Genomic DNA, 22,876 nt, shown 5'->3' with positions numbered 1-22,876 from the left:
GAACAGCCTGGACATCACCACCATAAGTGTCCTGGGGCAATCCCAGCTGCCAGAGTACTTTGCTGAGTGCCTTTGGTGCCTCCAGCAGCCCAGGGATGGTTTCCTGGTGGTCAGACACAGCAGCCCAAAACCCGGGACTCGGGATGGGGGTGCAAGGAGCAGGGGAGACCTGGCTGTCCCTCCGTGGTGGGAATGTGTCCTCCCTGGCTTGGAAAGGTCATGATTAGTCCTCAGCCAGTGATTGACATGAGATTGTTCATAAATATTTTGTGCGCTGAGTGATAAAATATTAAACTCCTCCAGCCCACATGGAAAAATATTGCTCTTCCTGGTGTTTATCTTTGTTGCTGGTTATTACAAAACTGCCAAGCCCCCTGAAATATTTATGCCTGGCTGAGGCTCTGTGGGGGGTTGGAGCCAAACAGCAGATCCCAGTGCTGCTGGTCCCCTAACCCTGCTGAAGTTGGGGGCCAAGGAGGCTTTGCCGTCATCCTCCTGACAACACCGAAGCAGCAGCCGGGACAATGCAGCTAGTGCCGAGGTGTGTGAGGCTGGTGCCAGGTTCCATCTGCTGGGAGAGAAGTGGGACCATGGCAGGGCCAGTATCCCTTGGCACAGCACATCCCCAGTCCTCCCAGCTCTCTGTCCCCCCTGCCTCACAGTGACAAGGTCACCCCGCCCAGGCATCCTCCTGTCCCCAGTGTCCTGCTCCATCTGTGCTAACAGTCTTGAAAGGAGACAGGCTGGTGGGGTCTGGGGTCCTGCTGCCAGGGGACTCCTGGGGGGACCTTGCCATGAGAGGTCTGGGTTCTCTCCCCCAAACCAGGATTGCTGGGGGGAGGGAGTCCAGCAGAGCGGGTCTGACTCACTGAAGTGCCCTGACCCACAGCCTGCAAGTGCAGGAGCTGGCAGGGGGGCAACTTAGGCAGGGGCAGTGAGGTGGATATTTTGATGAGATGTCCCAGAAACACTCCTGTCCCCTGTGTTATCCCCTGTCCCATTCTTGTCCCTAAGTCACAGAGCTCTCCAAGACAGCTGAGCTGCCAGCATAGGGACAGGCAGGGTCCTGGACAGCTGAATGGCTCTAGAAGGAGTTTGGGTAAGTGGTGGAGACCTGGAAAGCTAAACCTTGCCAGTGCCTTTGTCTTTGGATGGTCCAAATCCTTCCCCAGCTGGGTGCTTGGACTGACGGTGAGTGCTGGGGACTGTGTGGAGTGCAGGGGGTCAGGGGGGTGATGCTTAGTCCCTGGGTTCCTCCCAAGGGCTTGAGGAGCAGGGGCAGGCCAGGCAAGGGAGGAACAGCACCTGAGGCACCAGCTTGTGGCTGTAGAGCTTGAGCTGGGGCTGGAACCCCTCTTACTGGTCCGGCAGTGAGCTGGGGGGTCTGAGGCCAGGGGAGCAGGTGCTGAGCTGTGCCCTGCCAGGTCTGCCAGGGTGCAGAGCAGGTCCTACCTGCTCTGGCCGTGTCCTGCCTCTGTCCAGCCTGGATCTGACCATCCCTTGCCTGCATCTAGCCATGCCTTGCCTGTGTCTTGCCTGGATCTGGTTGTGCCCTGTCTTCTCTGGCCATGTCCTGCTTGTGTCCTGCCTGTGCTCTGGCTCAGTTTGACCATCCCTTGCCTGGATCTGGCTGTGTCTTGCCTGTGTTCTGCTTTCTCTCGCCATGTCCTGCCTGTTCCCTGCCTTCCCTGCCCGTGTCCAGCCTCTGCCCTGCTCGGACCCGACCATCTGCCCCCCGCTTTGCCCCAGCCCCGCCGGTGCCCTGCCTGGCCCTACCGGTGCCGGAGCGAGCGGAGGGCAAGCGAGGCGGCCCCAGGGGTGCCGCTGCTCGCCGGGCCGGACCGGGGCCGGGCCGGGGCGGGGGCCGGGGCCGGGCCGGGCGGGGGGCGGAGCGGCTCTGCTCGGCTGGGGCTGGCGGAGTGTCAGAGGCGGCGGCGGGAGGCGGCGGCAGCCGCAGCTCCGAGGCAGCCGCGGCACCGGCACCGGCTCCTGGCACATCCCCCAGGTAAGGGATGCGGTCCCACCCTGGCGCTCCTGTCCCCCTGGCCTCGGGCCCCGCCGTTCCCCGGCAGCGCTCCGCCGCCTCCAGAGCCCCAGTGCCCGCGGCGGAGCGGCACCGCGACCGGCGATCCCCCGCAGCCGTCGGGGCCGCGGCACGGTGGGGCTCGGCGGACGGTGCCCGGTGCCGGGGCTGCCGGAGCCGCGGGAGGGGAGCGGAGCCCGGGCACCGGTACCGGCACCGGCACCGGAGAGTCGGGTGTGCGGGCGGTCCGGGTGGCACCGGGGCCGCTCCCGCCGCTCCCGCCGCTCCCCGCTGCCCGGCACAAGACGCGAGGCTCTGGCAGAAAGTCTTGGGGGGTCCCTGTTCCCCGCCGTGCCCCGGCAGCGCCGAGCCCGCAATAGGACCCCAGCGGGACCCGCCGCCGCAGCCCCCGGCCGGGGCCGCCCGCCGACACCGGGACAGGGAAGCGGGGTGACCGCCCGGCACGGCGGGGACAGACACCCCCCGCCCCTGCTCTTCCCTCGGGTCTCCCCTCAGGGTGTCCGTGCGGGGGAGAGCAGTGGCGTTGCGGGGGGCTCTGCTTGTGCCGGGGCAGCCGGACCTCAGGGAGCGTTTGGGACGGGATGTGGGGCGGCCGCGGTGGCGGGGGGCGCCGGGGGAGTGCCCCGGGAAGGCGCCTCGGCCCCGCGGGGCACCGGGGCTGGCAGCCCGTGGGGCAAGGGGGAGGTGGGAGGTCCTGGTAGAGCTCAGCGATAGTGGGACCTCTGGGATCCCCGTGGGAGGTGACATTCTCCCGGTGCTCCCGCAGCGCTGCCGCTCTCGCACACGTCCCAGTTCTCACCCACCCCCAGGGGCGCTGGTGTCGGAGGGGTCAGGGCTCCTGGCAGAGGGTGGGGAGCTCTCAGGGCACGGAGGAGTCACGGCCCCTTCTCACCCACCCCACTCGTGATGCGTTTGAGAAGGGAGGCTGCCCGCAGCCGGCAGGAGCTTCCCGCCGTACAATGGCCGTCGGGATGGACTTGGCTCTGCCCTGCCTGGTGCTTCACCTCCCCAGATGTTCTGCAGAGGTTCCCACGGGCTGTCCCCTTGGCACTATGCCAGCCCAGCTGAGCAGCTGCGGGAATGGTGGCAGCCCTGCTCACGCATCCATCGGGCTAGGTGATGGTTTGCCCTTCAGAGGAGCTTGGCCTGAAGGTGCCTTTCATTTAGTAGGTCCTGCCAGCTGCCCCAGAAGAGCTGGACCACAAGGACCCGATCTGGTGCCACCAGACCCCTGTGTCAGGCTCAGCCTGTCAGCGATGGGCTCCATCAATTATCCATGTGCCTGTGCCCTCTTTCCTGCTTTAGGAAACCCTGTGTCCCTTAAAAGCATTCACTGACTGAAATAAGGCAGGGACTCTTCTTTGTCTGTTCCCCAAAGTCCTTCAAATTGATGGGTCAGGTAGTAGATGTCCTGAGTCGGCTGGAGGCTTGTCACCAGCAGGCAGCACCCAGGGACAGACACTTTGGGACGTGGAGGAGGAGGTCTGCATGTGTCTCATCACCCCATCCTGTTACATCCTGTGGCACACCGCTGCCCACATCCCCCTGGGCATCACCATCAGCTCTGGCTGCTTGCCAGAGGGCTCCTCCAGCACAGTCATTGCCTGTCCAGGAGCAGCATGGGGGTATCGAGGGGTGCTCTGCTCCTGCTCGGGGAGAGCGGCCTCAGTACTGGCTGTGGGGAGCTGCAGGGGGGGCCAGCACTCTCCAGCATCACCCTCCCACCCTGTGTGCCCCCGTGAGCTCTGCTGAGCTGCGGGCAAGCCCTGAGTCCCACCACAGCACCGGCAGCTTCCCGTGCCAGAGCAGCCTGAGGCTTCTGGGCTGCCAAGGGGTTTCCTTCTCTCATGGCCCCTGAAACACCAGCCCTTTGGGATTTCAGCAGTCAGCTTTAAATGGGAAACAAATCTCTCTCGTGATTTGGGAAAAGACAACGGATCTCTGAGGGGACTGCATCTCCTGCCAAAACAAGGCCTGTCTGCTGCAAAAGCCTTTGATTCCCCCGTGCCTCCATGCTTTCTGCAGAGGGAGTCAGCAAACCTGGCTCTTACTTTTACTGAAATCTCTGAATTTAGTATACAGGGAAGGAAGGGGCGGTGGTGAAAGAACAGACTCTGAAGCACCGCGACTGCCAGAGCCCCGCATGTCGCTGCGGGAGGATGAAGCCAGTGACGAGTCCCTGCTCCGGCCCTGGTGCCACGGACAGCCCTGGGGGCAGCGGCAGGGCGGGCGGGCTCCGTGGTTATGGGAGGGGGATTAAAATAGTGTGGGTGCCGGGTACTGCAGGCATAGTGAGCTCGTGGCCGGCTGCTTTTGGCAGTGCTTTTGGCTGGAGGTTGGGAGCTGTCGGCACCCCTGATGCTGCTGCGTGGGTCGGGGGCTCAGCTTGGAGCTGGCTTTGGTTCTACCCGCCCAGCCTGGGCTCCCTGTGCCAGGTGATATCCCTGGCTCTTTCCCCCTCCTTGGTATTTTAGGGCTGGCAAGCTGCCCCCTGGCAGGCTGCTCTGCCCAGTGCTGTCAGAGGGGCTAACTCTGTGCTCACCCCCGTGCCAGTTCATCCCTGAGAGTGCTGTGGGGAGACCAGTGCCTGTGCCCCTCCTTGTCCCCTGGGATCTCTGTCACTTGTGTGTGTACTGGGGGTCCCATGTCACTGTGGGAACTATTGCACCTGTTCACCTCACCCTTCTGCCCTTGCCCACCCGTGCAGCACTGACACTGCCCCTGGGGACGGTCCCTGTCTTGTCTTGCAGCCCACAGAGCCCACAGAGCTTTTCTTTTGCTTTTCCAGGTGCTGAGGGCTCTGCTGGGGTGGTACGACCCCTCTCTCAGTGACACCACGCCGCGCCAGCCCCTGCCACCCAATGCCTGGGGACTGCCTTCCCTTGCCTTGAAGGGTGGCAGCAGGTGACACGGGGTGGCGCGGGTCCCCCAGCTGGTGCCAGCACACCCCATGGCGGTCCCCTTGGCCGCCTGGCTGTGGCTGATGCACCTGGCCACCTGCCTGGCTGCAGGGCACGGCATGGCTGGCAAGAAGGAGATCAGCATGGATGGGGACCTGGTGATCGGGGGCCTCTTCCCTGTCCACGAGAAAGGAGTGGGGAGCGAGGACTGCGGCAAGATCAATGAACACCGGGGCATCCAGCGCCTGGAGGCCATGCTCTTCGCCCTGGACGAGATCAACAAGGACAGGAGCATCCTGCCGGGGGTGAAGCTGGGCGCCCACATCCTCGACACCTGCTCTAAGGATACCTACGCCCTGGAGCAGTCCCTGGACTTTGTCCGTGCTTCCCTCACTAGGGTGGATGGCTCTGAGCACATCTGCCCTGACGGCTCCTACGCTGTCCACGATGACGTGCCCACTGCCATCACCGGCGTCATCGGGGGCTCCTACAGTGACGTCTCCATCCAGGTACTGCCCAGGAAACCTGCCATAAGCCATGGGAGCCAAGCCTGTCCCACATGGGGGTGGTGCATGGCACACGGCACAGCTTCTCAGCCCAGGATGATCTTGATACTCGCGTCTATGCTGTGGCAGGCAGAGCAGCACTGTGCCCGCCGCCACCTCAAAATCCAGCCTGAGAGGCGCAGCTGGCTGCAAGGGATATGCACATCTGAGGGGCTCAGCCATAGGGCTGCTTGGCCAGGGCAGGGTGGGCATAGGTGACCACTGCTCCCACATCCCCCATGATCCCACGGGAACAGGAACCTCAAGCCTTGGACCTGGCTGTCACCCTGGATGGGGTGCAGCTCAGTCCCCAGAACCACAGCTCTGTGGACTCAGGGGCTGGCTTTGGCAGGGAGAAGAGCATCCCTTGAGGATGCAGCAGCCAGCAGGCCAAGCTGAGTCCTGGGGGTGACCACTGAGCCACGTGCCCGCTGAGACCTAACGAGTCCCCAGCATGTGTCAGACCATGTCTCCCAGTCCCTGAGGTCCCTGAATCCCCCAGCTACAGGGCAGAGGAAGCTGGGGCTGGATGATGGAGGCAGCGTCCTGGTCCAGCCCACCTGGCTGTATGTCCCTTCCTTTGCTGGGAACCTGGCATGTCCCCACAAGAAGGGACACTCTCCAGACCCTGGACAGGCAGGTGGCAGCAGGGGCAGAGTGTGGGCTGGCTGGGGAGCATGGGTGTCACTGGGGGGGCATGGCGGGCTGGCAGCTCCCATGTGTGGTGAGGACTGGCAGCAGCATTGCTGTGCTTGGGGACTTTCTTACCGTTAGGGGACTTTGTTGTCGAGATCATTTGTCCACGTTAATTAAGCTGTGTCTCTTGCCTGGGGAGCAGCGAGATGCGGGCGGGCTCCGCAGCTCAGCCAGCACACCCGAACCCCCCTTGCTGCTCCCAGAGCCTGGGTTTTAACAGCCTCATTAGCAGGCTTTTTTTCCCCTTTGAAGCTAACGAGGGCTTCTGCCAAGGGCTAGAAGGTGCCAGTCCTGCTGGGGCTCCCAATATGTGATGCACAGGCGCCAGTCCCCTTACCCAGCTCTGCAGCATCGCCCAGATGGGGGGAGGGGCTCTGTCCTGGCCTCCAGCCCTCAGAACCATTCCCACCCTGTGCTGTGGGGCTGCCAGGCATCCTGGCTTTCTCCTTGCCTACAAGCATCTCCCACAGGTCACCCACAGCAGAGTTTCTGCTTTTGCCACTAGTCTATTTGTCCCATTCACAGACCCAAATTTCAGAGGGGAGTTTTGAAATACTAAAAAAAAAAAAGAAAAAAAGAGAAATGAGCACACCTGAGGGCTCAGGCACTCTCTGAATGTGCCATCCACTCTTCTTCTCTGGTCCCTCCACAGACCAGGATGCTCCGGGTCAGGGTGGGTTGCTCATCAGCCCCATGGTAGTGCTTGGGAGCACCGTGCAACTCTGGATGTTGGGCAGGGGTCCTCCAGTGGGAATGTCCCTTACTGGGCCACATCTTCAGGCACTCACCTCTCCTCCTCTACTCAGGTGGCCAACCTGCTCAGACTCTTCCAGATCCCACAGATCAGCTATGCCTCCACCAGCGCCAAGCTCAGTGACAAGTCCCGCTACGACTACTTCGCCCGCACCGTCCCGCCAGACTTTTACCAAGCCAAAGCCATGGCGGAGATCCTCCGCTTCTTCAACTGGACCTACGTCTCCACCGTGGCCTCGGAGGGTGACTATGGGGAGACGGGGATCGAGGCCTTTGAGCAAGAAGCCCGCATGCGAAACATCTGCATCGCTACCTCGGAGAAGGTGGGGCGCTCCATGAACAAGAAGACCTACGACGGGGTGGTCCGGGCTCTGCTGCAGAAGCCCAATGCCAGAGTGGTCGTGCTCTTCACTCGCAGTGAAGACGCCCGGGAGCTGCTGGCAGCTGCCCAGAGAGCCAATGTGTCCTTCATGTGGGTGGCCAGTGACGGGTGGGGAGCCCTGGAGAGCGTAGTGGCCGGGAGCGAAGCAGTGGCAGAGGGAGCCATCACCATCGAGTTGGCAGCCTACCCCATTAAGGAGTTTGCTGACTATTTCCTTAACCTCCATCCCTACAATAACAGCCGAAATCCCTGGTTTCGGGAGTTTTGGGAACAGAGGTTTAAGTGCAGCTTCCACACACAGGACTGTAGCCGGTATTCCCTCAAGGCAGGCAAGTTTGAGCCGGAGTCCAAGATCACGTTTGTGGTCAATGCTGTCTATGCCATGGCTCACTCTCTCCACAACATGCACCGGGCACTGTGCCCCGATGACACCAAGCTCTGTGATGCCATGAAGCCCGTCAATGGCAAGAGGTTCTACAAGGACTTTATTCTCAATGTTAATTTTGACGGTGAGTCCAAGGTGGAGATGGGGTTTGGCTGCCAAAGTGGAAAGAGATGGGTGGTGGGACAGGAAAGATGGAGACCAAATTTGACCCAAGACCCTCCAATTCCTCCAGCCTGCCCAACCCAGGGACCTGTGTGCCATGGGCTGTGGTTGTCCCAGGGTGCCAACAGCCCACCATCATCCTTGGGCCTTGTGTCCCCAGTGGAGACATATGTGGAGAAGCTGGTGAACAATTCCATCCTGCTACAGCTGGATGGGACTCGCTCCACAAGGAACCCTTCCTTGGAGCATTCGCTTCCAAGTGTTGTGACTTATTCACATTTCAGGGATTAAACTGAAGGGATACCCTTGATCAGGGACTCACATAGTTTGGAGTGAATTAGAAACATGTCCTCTATGACTTGGGTGGAGCCTGGCTATTCAGGTGTCACTGAGCGCCATGCAGGGTGCACAATTCCCCTCCTTGCCCCTGCAAAGCTGGCTGGGGCTGATTGGCTCTCAGGCAGGTGGGGAGGTAGTTCTCCACCTTTGCTTTCCTGCTCCTAATGTGTACACAGGCAGCAAAGATGGGACTGAAGGCAAGAAACAGATTGGACATTAAACTGTGGCCATGGTGGGGATGGGACCCTTTGAAGGAGCCCTGCCTCCAGGCTGGGAGCAAGTGTTCTCCTGCCCCATGGCAGTGACAATCTCCCCTTGTCCTCCCTCCAGCTCCATTCAGACCAGCAGACACAGAGAGTGTTGTTCGATTTGACCCCTATGGTGATGGGATCGGGCGCTACAACATCTTCAACTATCACCACGTGGACGGGCGGTATCGGTACCAGAAAGTGGGCTACTGGGCAGAGGGACTCATCCTTGACACCAGCCTAATCCCGTGGGCTGAGGCCTCCATCCCTGTGTCCCAGTGCAGTGACCCCTGCAAAAAGAATGAGATCAAGAGCATGCAGCCCGGAGATATTTGCTGCTGGATCTGCATCCCCTGCCAACCCTACGAGTACTTGCTGGATGAGTTCACCTGCATGGACTGTGGTCTTGGTTACTGGCCCAACGAGACCCTGAATGGCTGCTACGAGCTGCCCCAAGAGTACATCCGCTGGAAAGATGTCTGGGCCATTGGTCCCGTCACCATCTCTTGTCTGGGCTTTATCTCTACACTCTTTGTTATTGGAGTCTTCGTGAAGAATAACGACACCCCCATTGTGAAGGCCTCCGGCCGGGAGCTGTGTTACATCCTCCTGACCGGGGTCCTCATGTGCTACAGCATGACCTTCATCTTCATCGCGAAGCCCTCCACCGGGGTGTGCGCGCTCCGGCGCCTGGGGCTGGGCACGTCCTTCGCCGTCTGCTACTCGGCCCTCCTGACCAAAACGAACCGCATCGCCAGGATCTTCAGCGGGGTGAAGGAGGGGGTCCAACGCCCCCGGTTCATAAGCCCCACATCACAGGTGGTCATCTGCATGGCCCTCATCTCTTGCCAGCTCATCATCGTCATCATCTGGCTGCTGGTGGAGACCCCTGGCACAGGCAAGGAGACTGAGCCTGACAAGAGGTACATCGTCACCCTCAAGTGCAACAACCGCGACTCCAACATGCTCATTTCGCTCACCTACAATGTCCTCTTGATTGTCCTCTGCACGGTCTATGCCTTCAAGACACGGAAATGCCCTGAAAACTTCAACGAGGCCAAGTTCATTGGGTTCACCATGTACACGACCTGCATCATCTGGCTGGCCTTCCTGCCCATCTTCTACGTGACCTCCAGCGACTACCGTGTAAGAGCCTGGTGCTTTGGGGGGGCTCTAATAGGGCTTCTTCTAAGTGGTCGTGGAGATTTGGGCCCTGTGGGGTTTGTGATTTGGAGATTTGTGGTCCTGGGGAAGGGTCTTCATCCATACACCTCTGCACTGATGGTCACCTCTGCACTGGGGCGTTCAGGACCAGGTGAAAGATCTTGAAAGGCTGTGGCTGAGGGGGCAATGAGTCCTGAAGAGAGGACCCACTCCCTTCTGCCTTGCTAGGGTGAGGATGGAAAATGGCCCTGAGACCTCCAGAGACCCTCTCAGCCCGATCATGGAGGAGTGATGTGTCATCCTTCAGCCTTGTGACATGAAAGCATGAGTCACTGGCTCATCCAGATGTCTCACCCCAGGGCATGAAGGCCAACCCCAGGGCCAGCATGGTCCCTGGGGAGCTGGGCAATGCCAAGGACTAGAGAGCACGGGATGCACCCTGCAGCACCTCAGGCTCCCTGGCAGGGCAACCAAACATGTTTCTGACAGGCCTTGAGGACTCAGTAGGGGCAGCTGCAGTCATTGGCTTCCAGAAAGGATCTGCATCCTCCAGAGGGAGTGGGCACTGGGGTGGGGGGTTCTGGGGTCTACCCCCAGGCACTGTACCAAAGCAGCATGTTGGCAGGGCTGGGATGCTGCTCAGGGTGTACCTGCTTTGCAGGGGTGACATGATCCCATAAGGGCATTCTGCATCTTCTGCCCATGGGTCTGACAGAGGGATGTGGTGTGGTATGGGGTGGGATGTCCCTGCAGGGTGGAGTCCGTGCCCAGTGGGGCTGGCCAGTGCCACTGGGGCTTCATCCTGCCCTCCTTGGGGCAGACGGCTCGTGGGTGGAGCACCTGATGCCCCCCACCCTCTCTCCAGGTCCAGACCACCACCATGTGCATCTCGGTGAGCCTCAGCGGCACCGTGGTCCTCGGCTGCCTCTTCACCCCCAAGCTCCACATCATACTCTTCCAACCACAGAAGAATGTGGCCAGTCACCGCGTGGGCACTGCTCGGTTCAGCGTGGCAGCTGCCAGCTCCAGCCAGTCCCAAGGTGAGCACAGTGGGGCTGGGGAAGGGCTGGGGGGGCAGCACCCCCTTCCTGGTGGGGGGGTGTGTGGGAGTACCCTGAAGGGCTCCTGAAGGAAAGTCAGGGGTGGGGTAGGGCCTGATGGGAAGTGGGGAGGATGGAGGATGCTGTGTCCTCAGCAGCTCTTCCCTGTCCCCTGTCCCAGTGCCTCATCTCCCAGGACAGCACAGCTGCCAGAGGGGTACTGCTCCTGGGGGCATGTCATTGCTCTGAGGGACATGGCCATCCCCCGGCACTCTCCGCCCCAGCCCCAGGGGGACATAGCCACTCCAGACACCCTCCACCCCAACCCAGGGGATTCGGCTGCCCCAAGTGCCTGTCACCATCCCAGGAACCCTCCACTCCACCCCCAGGGGCTATGGCCACCCCTGGGCACCTTTCATCAGCCAGGGGGTGAAATGGTCACATTGGGTATCCATAGCCCAATGAAATGGGGTGCTGTGAGGTGCTGCTGCCAGACCCCAATTCGCCCCTGACTGCTGCCTTCCTGGCCAGGCTCAGCCTCGCAGTACGTGCCCACGGTGTGCAATGGTCGCGAGGTGGTGGACTCCACGACGTCGTCCTTGTGAAGGATGGGGGGGCCAGGCTGTGGTGCTGCCACACGGCACCTCCCCAGGGAGAGCAGTGCCCACAGCATGGCCCGACCGGGTGCCGAATGCAGCCGGGAGGCTCAGCCCCTGCCCCAGCACGAGCTACACATCCCACGTGTCGGGTCGCAGTACGTGTCACCCTTCCCTTGCACCGAGCCACGTTACATGTCCTCTGCACCCTGCACTGAGCCATGGTGAACATCCCCAACCCCTGCACTGAGCCGTGGTGAACATCCCCAACCCCTGCACTGAGCCACGGCGCATGTTCCTCTGCGTCACCTGCACTGAGCCATTGTGCACCCCCAGCCCCCTGCACTGAGCCATGGTGAATGTCCCTCTGTCCCTTGCACTGAGCCGTAGTGCACATTGCACGGACCTTGCACCGAGCTGTGGTGTGTATCCCCCGTTCCCTACACCGCCTGTGGCACAAATACCCCCTTCCTGTCCCTTGCACTGAGCCCTGGTGCACAACGTAACTCCCTCTCGCAAACCACATTCCAACTCCCGCTCTTCTTGTGCCAATCCACGCCGCACCTCCTGCTCCCTCCACGCCGAGCTCCATGCTGGCACATACTGCCCACCATGCTTTCCCTGTCACCCTGTGCCAAGCCGTGCTCCATGTCACGCTTTTCCTGGCGCTTCGCAGTTTCACTTTTCCTCCTGGTTTGGCCCCAGCAGAGCTGCTGAGCGTGGCCGGGCTGGGCCCAAGCCCCCCATCGCTCCCCTCCCTGTGCGTGGCACTTCTCACCCCTTTATGGGAGACGGGGCGGGAGCAGGGGCGGATGAATTCCCGCTGGCCCCCAGCCCCGGCAGATCCCAGGGGGGCCGTTGGAGGCTCAGGGCGAGTAACAGGATCCAGGTATTTGAGCCCAACCATGTTTTTAAGAGTAGATTTTTTTCTGTGAGCAAGAGTGTGATTTTTTTTTTTGTAATTTATGTAAATAAAGTCGTTTTGGTGGTTTTTTTTTTTACAAAATGGACTGTTCCAGAGCTCAGGTCCAGCCGAACCTGAGGGAAGGGGACAGACCCTCGCAGAGGGCAGAGCCAGGTCACAACACGGGGGCCAGCAAGGCTGTGTGACACCCCCTACTCACATCCTGCCAGCCCCAGGGGGGTGGCTGCACCAAGGATGCATCAAGGTGCAGCTCCAGGGTCAGAATGACCTGCTTCATGACCGGGGGGCTAGGAGCTGCCAGGAGATTCAGGGCCAGAGGCCGTGGCTCTCTGTTTAAGGGGGATGATGCAGATGCTGTTTTTGGCTTCTTTGATTCTCCACCACCGTCCAAGCCTGCGGATGAGAGAGATGAGGGTCACACTCCAGCAAGCACCAGAGGAAAGGGGGCTGCACCCCCAGGCAGCGCCAGGGAGGAGGGTCAGTACCGGTGCTCCTGCCCGATGCCAGCCACCAGGAAGTCACCAGATGATGAGAACTTGAGGCTGTTGACAAAACCCACCTGGAGGGAACAGGGAAGGGTGAAGGGACAGGGCAGGTTAAGGGGATCCCATAGCCTCCTCCTGCTGTCCAGGGAGGGGAGCCCCCGCAGTGAGACCCTCCAGCCCAGCGCTAGCATTCCCAACCTGCCCATCCATCCATACCAAGGGGATGTCCCAGAGGTGCTCCAGCTTCCGAAATCCCTCACCACACTTCCAGAGCTTCACACTGGCGCTGTGGGATCCTGGGGCAGAGAGAGATTGTCACGCACCCCAACCCAGGGATGGGAGGAGGACCTCCCCCACACCCTCAAAGCAGCTGCCACACACCTGTAGCCAGGAGGTCACTGTTGCGCAGGGCGGCCACCGCTGAGATCCAGTAGGGCTGCTCCAGGCCCTGGGCATCCTGCGCGCCGTGCGCCTGCCGAGCCAGCGCCAGAGGCTTCTTCTTCGTCAGCCCCCAGAGGGCTAAAGACCTGATGGGGACGTGAGGGGTGAGAGGGGCTGAGGGGGCACCCTGCCCACCCCCGGCACTGCCCCAGCCCTGTGCTCACCCGTCATCGGCGCCAGACACCATGTGCTCCTCATTGATGAGCTGAATACAGTCGATGGAGCCCCTGTGAAGAGAGGGGGCAACTGTCAGCAGTTACAAGTGTGCTTTGGGATCCTGTTCAGGAGACATGGGCTCACCAGGGTATCAGCATCCCCAGGGTGCTCCCCGAGATGCTTGGCAGCCACATACCACTGCCCCAGCTGGGCATGCCTGCCCACAGCCTCCTCTCCCACCCCAGACCTACTGGTGCCCAGAAAACACGAGCTGTGTCTCCTCAGGGATCTTCCAGAGCCGCACGGTGCCATCCCGTCCCCCCGCCGTCACACAGCACTCCCGGCTCAGGCTGTCCAGCCCCGTGATGACATCCTGGTGCCCGAACCTGGAGGAAGAGGTGGCAAAGAGATGTGGCATGCATGGCCCTCTGCCCCCTCACCTTGCCTCCCCGAAGGATGCTGGCACACCCTTTGGCAGGGCAGTGGGATCCCCCCTGGCCTTACAGGGTCTCCACATAGGCGTTCTCTGCCACATTCCAGACTTTAACGCAGCGGTCATGGGAAGCGCTGTACAGCTGGTGTGTCCCCTTGCGGAAGGACAGGCCCTGCAGACAGACGGATGGACAATGTACAGCAGTGAGGGAGGGGCACCAGGGAGGATGGGGCTGTCCAGCCCCACAGGCACCACAGCCTGATGCCCCTGACTCACCGAGACAGCGTCACGGTGCCCTGTGAAGATGTGCAGGCGCTTGCAGGTGGCTGTGTCCCAGATCATGATCAACTTGTTCCTGTCTCCTGTGGCCTGGCAAACAGCAGGGGATGCCCAAGACCTGTCTCTCAGAGACCCACAGCCCACCCCATCCTCCACTCCCATGCCAGTCTCCATTCCCACCCCATATGCTTTCGGGTGATCCCAGGGACTCATCCTTAAATCTGTAGCGGATAGGGGCTGCTTTAACCAGGCAAGGCACATTTGGGCATGAAACACAACCCCCAGGACCCTGGGAGGAGATGCAGTCCCCATGGCTACGTCTCTGTCCCCTGTCCCCGTACCAGGTACTTGCCATCCGATGAGATGGCCATGCAGAGGATGTGGGACGCGTGTCCCATGTGCCGCTCTTCCGTGCCCTTCTTCCCCCCGGGCACCACGCACAGCCTCTTCCCGCTGTCCACCTCCCCTGTGGGAAAGGTACGGCCATCATCACCCTCTGGGAGCCTCCCACCACTCCCAAAAGTGCTAATGAGCCTCCCACAAAGCCCAAAACCATTCCCAAAAGTGCCAACGAGCCTCCCACAGATCCCAAAACAATGCACATTCCCAGAGCAGCCAAGGGCTAAGTCACCACCACAGGCACCCACAGCCCTGATGCTGCGGGGTCCCCTGCGGAACAGCCAGTTGCAGCCTCAGGTGAACACTTGCATTTGATGAGGGAGCCGTCCTTGGAAGCAGAAAAGATGAATCTGTCATCGGGAGAGATGACCAGGCAGGTGACAGGCAGCTGGTGTCCCCGCAGCACACGGATGCTGGCTGGATCCGGAGGCTGCACCTGCAGGGAGAGTGGGATGTGAGCTGGGCTGCCCCGGCCCCTTCCCCAGGCTTGGGAGTACCCCAGCATGGCATCGTGGGCGGGAGAAGGGCCGTGGGGTGCTGGCCATGCCCGAGTGTCCCATAAAGCTGGAATTTATGGTCTGGCACCGGGCACTTACATCTTTGGCGACCAAGCGCTGCAGCCGGCCTTTCTGCTCGAGCTGGGGGAGAAAGTGGGAGGCTCAGCGCAGGCGGCCCCAGCCCTGGTCCCGCGGGAGGGGCACAGAGCCCACCACCGGGACCGTGGGGCCGCGCCCGCCCCCCCGCTCACCACGTCCTCCTTCAGTCGGTCGCCGATGAGATCCGCCGGCTGGGTTTCCTCCTCCTCCTCCTCCGCCCGCTCCTCCTCTGCAGCGGGACAACGCGTGAGAGCCGGGCCCAGCTCCCGGGCCGCCCCGCCGGGGCACCGGGGCCGGGCGGGACTCACCGAGCTGGCGGAGCTCCTCCAGGTACTGCTTGGCCAGGCGCAGCTTCTTCTCCTGCGGCGTCTCCTCCACCTCCTCCTCCGCCGCCGCCGCCTCTCGCCGCCGCCGCCCCAACGACAGGCTGCGGGGACACGTGTGCGTGAGCATCCCCCCGCCACCGACATCCTCCCGGTACCGGCACCGACCCCCTCCCGGCACCCACTCCGCTACCGGCACCTCCCTGGCGCAACCCTTACCTCTCCGTCTCGGAGTCGCTGGACACCTCCTCGTCGGCGGGCCGGCCGGCCGCCGCCCGCGGTCTCCCCTGGGCGTTCGGGACCTGCGGAACCGGGCGGGTCAACACGGGAAGGGGCGCGGCGAAACGCGCTACGGCGGCCACCCCGCCGGGGCAGCCGCTCCTCGCCGCCCTCCTCCCTCCCTCCTTCCCCGTGCCGTCCCTCACCGCCGGGCGCGGCCGCCGCCGTCCCGCAGCCCCGCGCGGGGCCTTGGCCCTCCTGCCGCTCGCCGCCGCCACCGCCGCCGCCATGCTGCCGGGACACGTGGGGCCGCCTGCCGCCCGCCGGCACCGGGCCCCGCCCTCGGCAGAGCCCATTGGCTGCAGGACGCCTGGCCCCGCCTTCCATTGGCCCTCCTTGTCTGGGAATCACCGCCCCGCCCCCTCGCCCGGGCGGAGGCGGTGCTGTCACTCAGGTGTGACGCCCCGCCCCCTCTGAGATAGGCCACGCCCCTCACCTCTTAGCCCCGCCCATGCCGAGATAAGCCCTGCTGCGCGTGTCGGGGACCCGCACCCCGAGCCCGGTTGTCACACCCCCAGCCCTCCCTCCTCTGCCCCCCATGACTCCTCGGGCCCTGCCCCGCAGCACCCGTCGCAGCTGGTGGCCCCCAGACCCAGAGTCGCGATGGCAGTGACAGAGTATGGGTGGCTGCTTCCCAAATCATGGTCACCTTCTGCCCCTTAGGGACCCTCAGCCAGGGGGACACGGCCTCTGGTCCCATCCCATTTTCTTCAGGGGGTCTCAGGGACCCTTCCTTGGCTGTGCCGGGGTAGTGCCTCTCTGTCTGGGACACGTGATGCTCTAAAGAGCTAAAATCTGTTTTGGGGCATAAACTTTATTTTGCACAATCAATTTATTTTCCCCTTGGCACTAGTGGAGGCAGGGAAGGACAGCGGGAATGCCCTGCACTGGTCTCTGTAAGGCGACAGGCTTAGGGAGGGAGCAGCTGTCCAGCTGCTCTTTGGAGGATTCTGGCTGAGGTCTCTTCTTTCCTGTCAGATTTCGGGAAGAGCAGATACCTCAACCTGCAGAGCATCCTAGGGCTCAGACTGCTGCTTCCTTGTGCCCCAGCAGAGTCCTCGCTGGAGAAGCTTGCTGAGCGGCAAAGATGCCACCACCACCACCATCAGGGACACAGTGGCAGTGCTCAGAGCCTGTCCCAGCCCATGCAGGTAGATGCACCAGCTGGGGAGTGATGCTATTCCCAGGCTCAGCAGCCCAGGACATACAAGGGGAACCAATCTCTCTGGCTGGAAGCCTGTCAGGGCTACAAAGTTTTGGTCTTGGTGGCCCCAGGATGCTGCAGAGCTGTTGTCCAGGCTGAGGCTGCAGGAACCCATGTCAGGGGCGGTGTGGAGGCAGATGGGTGGGCAAGGGACTCACCACCCCATCCATCCAGGCAGCAGGAGCAGAAAGGCACCAGTGGGCAGGGAGGGGGGCTCTGCCTGTGGATTCAGCAAGCTGGACCTCAGGGAGACACATCTGAAGGGTCCAGTGCCAGCACTGCACTACCCAAAGGACCGGCCAGGTGAGGAATCCCACCTTGGCCACGCTCTTGTCCTGGTCGTGCAGGTGAAGGAGCAGCAGCAGTGCAGGGCCGTCCTGCACCTCCTTTTTCATCAGCTTCATCTCAGCCATAAGGCCCATCACCACTCGGAAAAGGCGGATGGAGAGCTCCCGCACGGTGTCCGACTCCTTGGGGAGGGGGGAAGGAGGACCTCAGGCAGCTCTGCTCTGCCACGGCCAAGGCTGGGTGAGCGGGTGCGGGGAATTCGGGAGCGGGATCGGGGCACGGGCGGTGCGTCCTCCGGCCGCCCGGGGGCGCGCGGGGCGGGGCGGGGCGGGCGGGGCGCGGGAAGTGACGGCGGCGGCGGGGCCGGAGAGCGGTACGGGCGGGACCGGGCGGGACCGGGGCACGGCGGGGAGGGGGAACGGGACGGGGCAGGGGTCCGGGGGCGGGGCAGTGACGGGGCAGTGATGGGCTTGTGGTGGGTCAGTGCTGGGGTCTGTGATGAGACCAGTGATGGGTCAGTGGTGGGGTCAGTGGTGGGATCAATGATGGGCCAGTGGTGGGACAATAATGGGGTCAGTAATGGGTCAGTAGTGGGTCAGTGCTGGGTGATGGGGTCAGTGATGAGTCAGAGATGAGGTCAGTGCTGGGGTCAGCGATGGATCAGTGGTGGGTCAGTGATGGTCAGCGATGGTGGTCAGTGGTGGGGTGGTACCGTGTGTTCAGGAGGTGCAGCCATGAGGTGGGGGCAGCGATCAGCTGGGTGAAGCCGTTTCTATTTGTGCGCCATGTGTGGGTGCCGGGTGGTTTGGAGCAATGGGGGGTGCAGGCAGGATGGGTGTCCTGTGTCAGGGTCCAGGGTGGGGAAGTGGGGGTGCCGCGGGGCCCTGGACAGACGTGTCATTCACACCAGGGAAGCAGAACCAGGCTCTGTGGTTGGTCATGAGCTTGGGCTGCTTCCTGCCGTGCTGCTGCGCAGGCACCGAGGGCGCAGGAGCCGGCAGAGCGGGCAGGGTGAGTGTGAGCAGGGTGAGTGTGGGCAGGGTGAGTGTGGGCAGGGTGAGTGTGGGCAGGTTAAGTGTGGGCAGGGTGAGTGTGAGCAGGGGGAGAGTGAACAGGGTGAGAGTGAGCAGGGGGAGAGCGAGCAGGGTAAGCACAGGGAAGGTGGGTGCAGGCAGAGTGAGTGGCAGGCAGGTGCTGTTGGGGTCCTGGTGTGGGTTTGCTGGGTGGATAAAAGAAAACCATCACCCACCCAGGGTGCCAGTGGGGTATGGGGTGCTGTCTGGCCTCTGAAGGGGTCATTGCAGACTGAGCTGGGAGTCAGGGATCTTGGAGCTAGGGAGGTTACTGGGGGGGGCACCCTGAGGGTGTGGGAGGGCGAGCCCAAGCTCTCCCCACCCCCCAGAGGGGAAGTGGAGCAGTTTGCTCAACCCCATTTTATAAACTGGTGTGGCGGTTGCTCCTCCCTTCTGCCTGCGGCTTCTCCTTCGCAATGGGAACAGCCACCAGGCTGGGAGAGGGATCCCCACCACATAGTGGTTGTGGTAGGGGTTTTCTGACCCCTCAGAGGCTGTCAGGGCCCCCTGGAACCCCCATGCTGGGGACACATGTAATGAGCTGGCTGGTCTGACAGGTGCCCAGGTGGCAGGAGCTAGTGGCAGAGCTGGGAAGGGGGCAAGGCCAGTACTGTGCCTCCTGCCCCTCTGCTGGTTTGGCAGTGCCAGACCTGCCTGCAAGTCTCAAGGCACAGATTTCTGGAGCTGGCACCACGTACCACTTCCCTGCCACTGTTGTTTGACCTTGGACCCGCCGCTAATCCCTATGAACTCATCTGTCTGCACTGCTGGGGAACTGTGCCCGCACTGGGGCCAGTGCTGGGCTGGGGGGGACACACACGGTCTGTCCCCCACTGCCTCTAAACTGTGGCCTGCTTGGTTTCCTGTCAGTGAGAAGAATGGGCTCAGTGTCAGAGGAGCTCAGCTTGGTCCCCCTGCACCAGAGGCCGGAGCTGCTGGAAGCCTGTGCCGAGCTGCTGCGTGAGGAGTGGGGGAAGAGCCGGGCGTCACGGCTCCACACGCTCCAGCGCTCCTCGGATGCCTTTCCTGTCTGCCTGCTGCTGCTGCGGAGCCGGGGCCCCACCGAGATCCCTGGCCCCCGGGAGGGTCCCTGCCAGCTGGTGGGCCATGTCCGACTCTCCCGCGTGGTCGGCCGTCCCCGTGACCTCTACGTGGAGAGCGTGGTGGTGGCCCGGGCGCTGCGGGGCCAGGGCTACGGGCGGCGGCTGATGGAGGCCACTGAGCGGTGGGCCCGGGCCCAGGGGTTTGGCTGCCTGCACCTCACCACCCACGACAAGCAGCATTTCTATGCCCACCTGGGCTACGTCCTGGGTGAGCCGGTGCAGAGCGTGGCCTTCCTCAGCCCTGCCATATCCTCTGAGGTGCTGCGGCTCTTCTCCGCCCCTCCTGGTGCTGCCATCACCATCAGGCCAAGGGTACCTTCTGCCCCCCCGCCTCCCCTCCCACCCCTCACTGTCCCACCACCACCCCCTCCACCGACTGTGATCTGGGCGAGGGGTGTCCTGGCTGAGAACAGCAAGCAGAGCCTCCTGAAAACCCCCCACCGTGACGCCAAAGGGCTCCCCATCTTCTGGATGAAGAAGGACATCTGAGGGGCTGGGGCCCCAAGACGGTGATTAAAAGCAGTGCAGGCAGGAGCTGCCTGCTGTGGCGCTGCCTGACTGCCTGCCATTCTTCAGGGCTGGCACCAGCTCCCCCAGCCTCTCTGGTTCACTCTTGCCCCATTGCTGGGTGGGTCCTCACACCCTGCCCTGCCTGGGCACCCTGGCTCCCGGCTCGCCTGGCCATGGCTCTGCGACCACCAGTGTGGCAGGGAGCCAGGTCCAGTCTAGGCTGTGGGGTTGGGACTGATCCCAGGAATGTCACCCAGTCCCAGCAGTGTCTCCTCCACTCAGGGGATTCACTGAAGGGCAGCTGGGGCTGATGGTGTGTGGTGGTCTCCAGCGTGGCCACTGCTCTTGCCATTGAGCAACCATGGGTAAACCAAGGCACACGATGGATGGAGGGGCACCAGGGGGAGTATGGCATGGCAGTGGGGCTGCAGAGTCGGGTCCCTGAGCTGCGTGGTGAGGGGGGCAGGTGGCCAAGCCCCCCCACCCCGAGGCAGCCGTCGTCAGTGAGAGCTAGAGGCATGGCAGCGGGAAGGTCAGGGAGAGCGTCCGGCCTCGTGCCGGGGGATTAGCGCTGCCCTTGCTGCATCATGCGGCTCCTGGGCCCGTCCGCTGTCTAATCCCCTCGTCCCAGGCACCTGGCCAGCACTGGGCAGGGGCACCAGTCCCCTCTGGTTCTGCCTGGGCTGTGAGGGACCCAGCTGCACCTTTGGCTCCACCACGCCTCTTGTGGGGCTTGGTTCCTCAGTAGGGCACCCAACTGGGCGAGGTGCTGTGGTGAAATGGGGAGGAAGGGGTCATGGTACAGGCAGGATTGGGAGCCAGCAGGAAGATGGAAGCACTGGGTTCTGTGGCTTGCAGTGCCACTCCAGAGCTGTGCCATGGCTGTGCTGGTGGCAGGCAGGGGCTGACCCCAGCGTGCAGCAGGCAGAGGTGCCGACTGCCAGTGCTGAGGCAGGAGGGGTCTGAAACCCCCAAGTTTACCAAGTCCTGTGGGGTTTTTGGGTGGGCAGCGCGTGCCTGCGGGGCACCTGGCACCTGTGGCTGATCCTAGCACACCGCATGCCAGGGTGGCAGTGCCAGCACGGGGGTGCCTGGTGTACCCCGCAGCCTCACCCTTACTGCTTTCCTTTCCCTGCAGGGTGCTGGCCCCGCAGGCAGCCAGTGAGGTGGGATGGTGCTGGTGCTGGTGCTGTGGGCGTGCCTGGCACTGGGCACCACCAGTGGGGAGAGCCCAGCACCTGAGCCCCTGTCAGGCGGCCAGCCCTTTGCCGTGGTGTGGAACGTCCCCACTGGGCGCTGCCAGTGCTGCTTCGGCGTGGCGCTGCCTCTCAGTGACTATGGCATCGTGGAGAACCAGGACGGCTGCTTCATGGGCCAGAACATTACCATCTTCTACAAAAACAAGTTTGGGCTGTACCCCTACCTGTCACGGCAGGGTGTCCCCCGCAATGGGGGCATCCCCCAACGCGTCTCCCTTGGCTCCCACCTCGCCAGGGTGGCTGAGGACATCCGCCTTCTCCTGCGCCCTGCTTTCCATGGCTTGGCCGTGGTGGACTGGGAGGAGTGGAGGCCCCTCTGGGCCCAAAATTGGGGGACCAAAAAGATATACCGGGCAGCCTCGGAGCAGTGGGTGCAGGACCAGCATGGCACCCTGCCAGCACGGCGGCGGCTCCGGCTGGCCCAGCAGGAGTTTGAGCAGGCGGCACAGGCTCTGATGGAAGAGACACTTCTGCTGGGCCAGACCCTGCGCCCAAGAGGGCTTTGGGGTTTCTACCGCTTCCCTGACTGCCTCAATGGAAACTGGGCCAAGGAGGCCAACTACACCGGGCAGTGCCAGCTGGCAGAGGTGCAGCGCAACAACCGGCTGGGCTGGCTCTGGGCCGCCTCTTCGGCCCTCTACCCCAGCATCTACCTGCCGCCGGCGCTGCCACCTGCCCTGCGCCGCCGCTATGTCCACCACCGGCTGCGTGAGGCCCTGCGCGTGGCCGCCTTTGGGGCCCACGGCCTCCTGCCTGTGATCGCCTATTCCCGCCTCTCCTTCCGCCGCTCACCCCAGTTCCTGGAGCTGGTAAGTGCTGTGGGGCCGGAGTTGGTAGTGTGTGTGCCAGGGGGTTCTGCGTGGCACAGGGACACAGCCTGTGCCTCCCCAGCCTGGTCATGTCTCTGTTCCTGCCAGGCTGACCTGGTGCACACCATCGGGGAGAGCGCAGCGCTGGGAGCAGCTGGACTCGTGCTCTGGGGAGACATGTCCTATTCCCGCTCAGCTGTGAGTACGGCCCCGCACTGCACTGGAGCCGGCACATGGTGGGCAGCAGGAGGTGGCATGGGACATACGGGATGGCCACGTCCCTGATGCCCACTGGGGAGGGGTGACCAGAGGGCCTTGGTTCTGGAGTGGGTTCTCACTGGTGCTTCCTCCCTAGGAGAGCTGTGCCAGCCTGCGCCACTACCTCGTGTCCACCCTGGGCCCCTACGTGGCCAACGTGACGGCGGCGGCCCGAGAGTGCAGCTACAGGCAGTGCCACGGACACGGGCGCTGCGTGCGCCGGCAGCCCCATGACCTGGCCAGCCTCCTGCACCTCGGCCCCGGTGCCAGCCCGCCAGCTGCCTTCCGCTGCCACTGCTACCGTGGCTGGGCGGGCGAGGGCTGTGCGCAGCGGGTCCGGCCTGGCCCTGCTGCCTCCTGCCTGGTGCCCACCCCCACTCGCAGCCTTTATGGGCATAAGGACCTCCCGCCCTCCGATACCTGCCCGCCACAGGGCACGCGGGGCTGGTGACCTGGGCTGGGGACCTCCACGGTCCCCTACCCTGGCACTTCTTAACGGTCTCATTAACTTAAATAAATCCTCCTAGCAGAGCTGGCATGGTCCTTGTGGGCAAAGCTGGGGTGTGGGGGCTTTGTGGTGCCCCCAGGCTGGGCACAATTGCCATTGCTACTGAGAGATGGCACAGACTCCAGTTTGGCTCTGGATGGGTCCAGTGGGGCCTCAGTTTCCCTGCATGGACTCTGCCCAGATCCCCTGGTGAGCTGGCAGCCCCTTTACCCTGGGAAAGGGGGTATGGGGCACTGCCACAACCTGCTGTCCCTTTGCCACACTGGCACTGTGCTGCTGGCAGCCCTGTCCACG

General features: G+C 62.8%; 4 protein-coding genes across 5 annotated transcripts; 3 read left to right on the top strand and 1 right to left on the bottom strand.

Annotated features, from left to right (window-relative positions):
• The first annotated feature begins 1,899 nt into the window (after window positions 1-1,899).
• GRM2 (glutamate metabotropic receptor 2) lies at window positions 1,900-12,225 on the top strand. Its single transcript, XM_027700853.1, has 6 exons — window positions 1,900-2,005; window positions 4,833-5,453; window positions 6,992-7,829; window positions 8,537-9,600; window positions 10,484-10,658; window positions 11,190-12,225. The coding sequence occupies exons 2-6, from the start codon at window positions 4,995-4,997 to the stop codon at window positions 11,261-11,263; spliced, it is 2,610 nt and encodes an 869-aa protein (XP_027556654.1). The 5' UTR covers window positions 1,900-2,005; window positions 4,833-4,994; the 3' UTR covers window positions 11,264-12,225.
• Window positions 12,214-15,800, bottom strand: RRP9 (ribosomal RNA processing 9, U3 small nucleolar RNA binding protein). The gene is made up of 15 exons (XM_027700789.1): window positions 15,717-15,800; window positions 15,511-15,593; window positions 15,277-15,395; window positions 15,121-15,197; window positions 14,969-15,010; window positions 14,682-14,808; window positions 14,315-14,439; window positions 13,971-14,063; window positions 13,766-13,866; window positions 13,513-13,647; window positions 13,270-13,332; window positions 13,046-13,191; window positions 12,881-12,960; window positions 12,665-12,738; window positions 12,214-12,572 (listed from the first exon to the last, which is right to left on the bottom strand). Exons 1-15 carry the CDS (start codon window positions 15,798-15,800, stop codon window positions 12,467-12,469), a joined length of 1,455 nt encoding a protein of 484 aa, XP_027556590.1. The 3' UTR covers window positions 12,214-12,466.
• A 1,689-nt stretch (window positions 15,801-17,489) lies between these two features.
• Window positions 17,490-19,793, top strand: NAA80 (N(alpha)-acetyltransferase 80, NatH catalytic subunit). Of its 2 annotated transcripts, none has more exons than XM_027700767.1 (2): window positions 17,490-18,073; window positions 19,006-19,793. In XM_027700767.1, exons 1-2 carry the CDS (start codon window positions 17,848-17,850, stop codon window positions 19,725-19,727), a joined length of 948 nt encoding a protein of 315 aa, XP_027556568.1. In that variant the 5' UTR covers window positions 17,490-17,847; the 3' UTR covers window positions 19,728-19,793. The 2 variants fall into 2 exon arrangements, with proteins under 2 accessions (XP_027556568.1, XP_027556567.1); XM_027700766.1 differs by having other exon boundaries at window positions 17,490-18,223.
• Window positions 19,794-19,900: 107 nt separating this feature from the next.
• Window positions 19,901-22,605, top strand: HYAL3 (hyaluronidase 3). Its single transcript, XM_027700765.1, has 3 exons — window positions 19,901-21,816; window positions 21,925-22,014; window positions 22,172-22,605. The coding sequence occupies exons 1-3, from the start codon at window positions 20,920-20,922 to the stop codon at window positions 22,523-22,525; spliced, it is 1,341 nt and encodes a 446-aa protein (XP_027556566.1). The 5' UTR covers window positions 19,901-20,919; the 3' UTR covers window positions 22,526-22,605.
• The last annotated feature ends 271 nt before the right edge of the window (window positions 22,606-22,876 follow it).

Source organism: Neopelma chrysocephalum, unplaced genomic scaffold (genome assembly GCF_003984885.1).
Source record: "Neopelma chrysocephalum unplaced genomic scaffold, ASM398488v2 Primary Assembly neopelma1_147, whole genome shotgun sequence".
In the NCBI taxonomy this organism is placed as follows: Eukaryota; Metazoa; Chordata; class Aves; order Passeriformes; family Pipridae; genus Neopelma; species Neopelma chrysocephalum.
The sequence above is the reverse complement of the archived record's forward strand: the minus strand, read 5'-3'. Positions and strand labels throughout refer to the sequence as shown.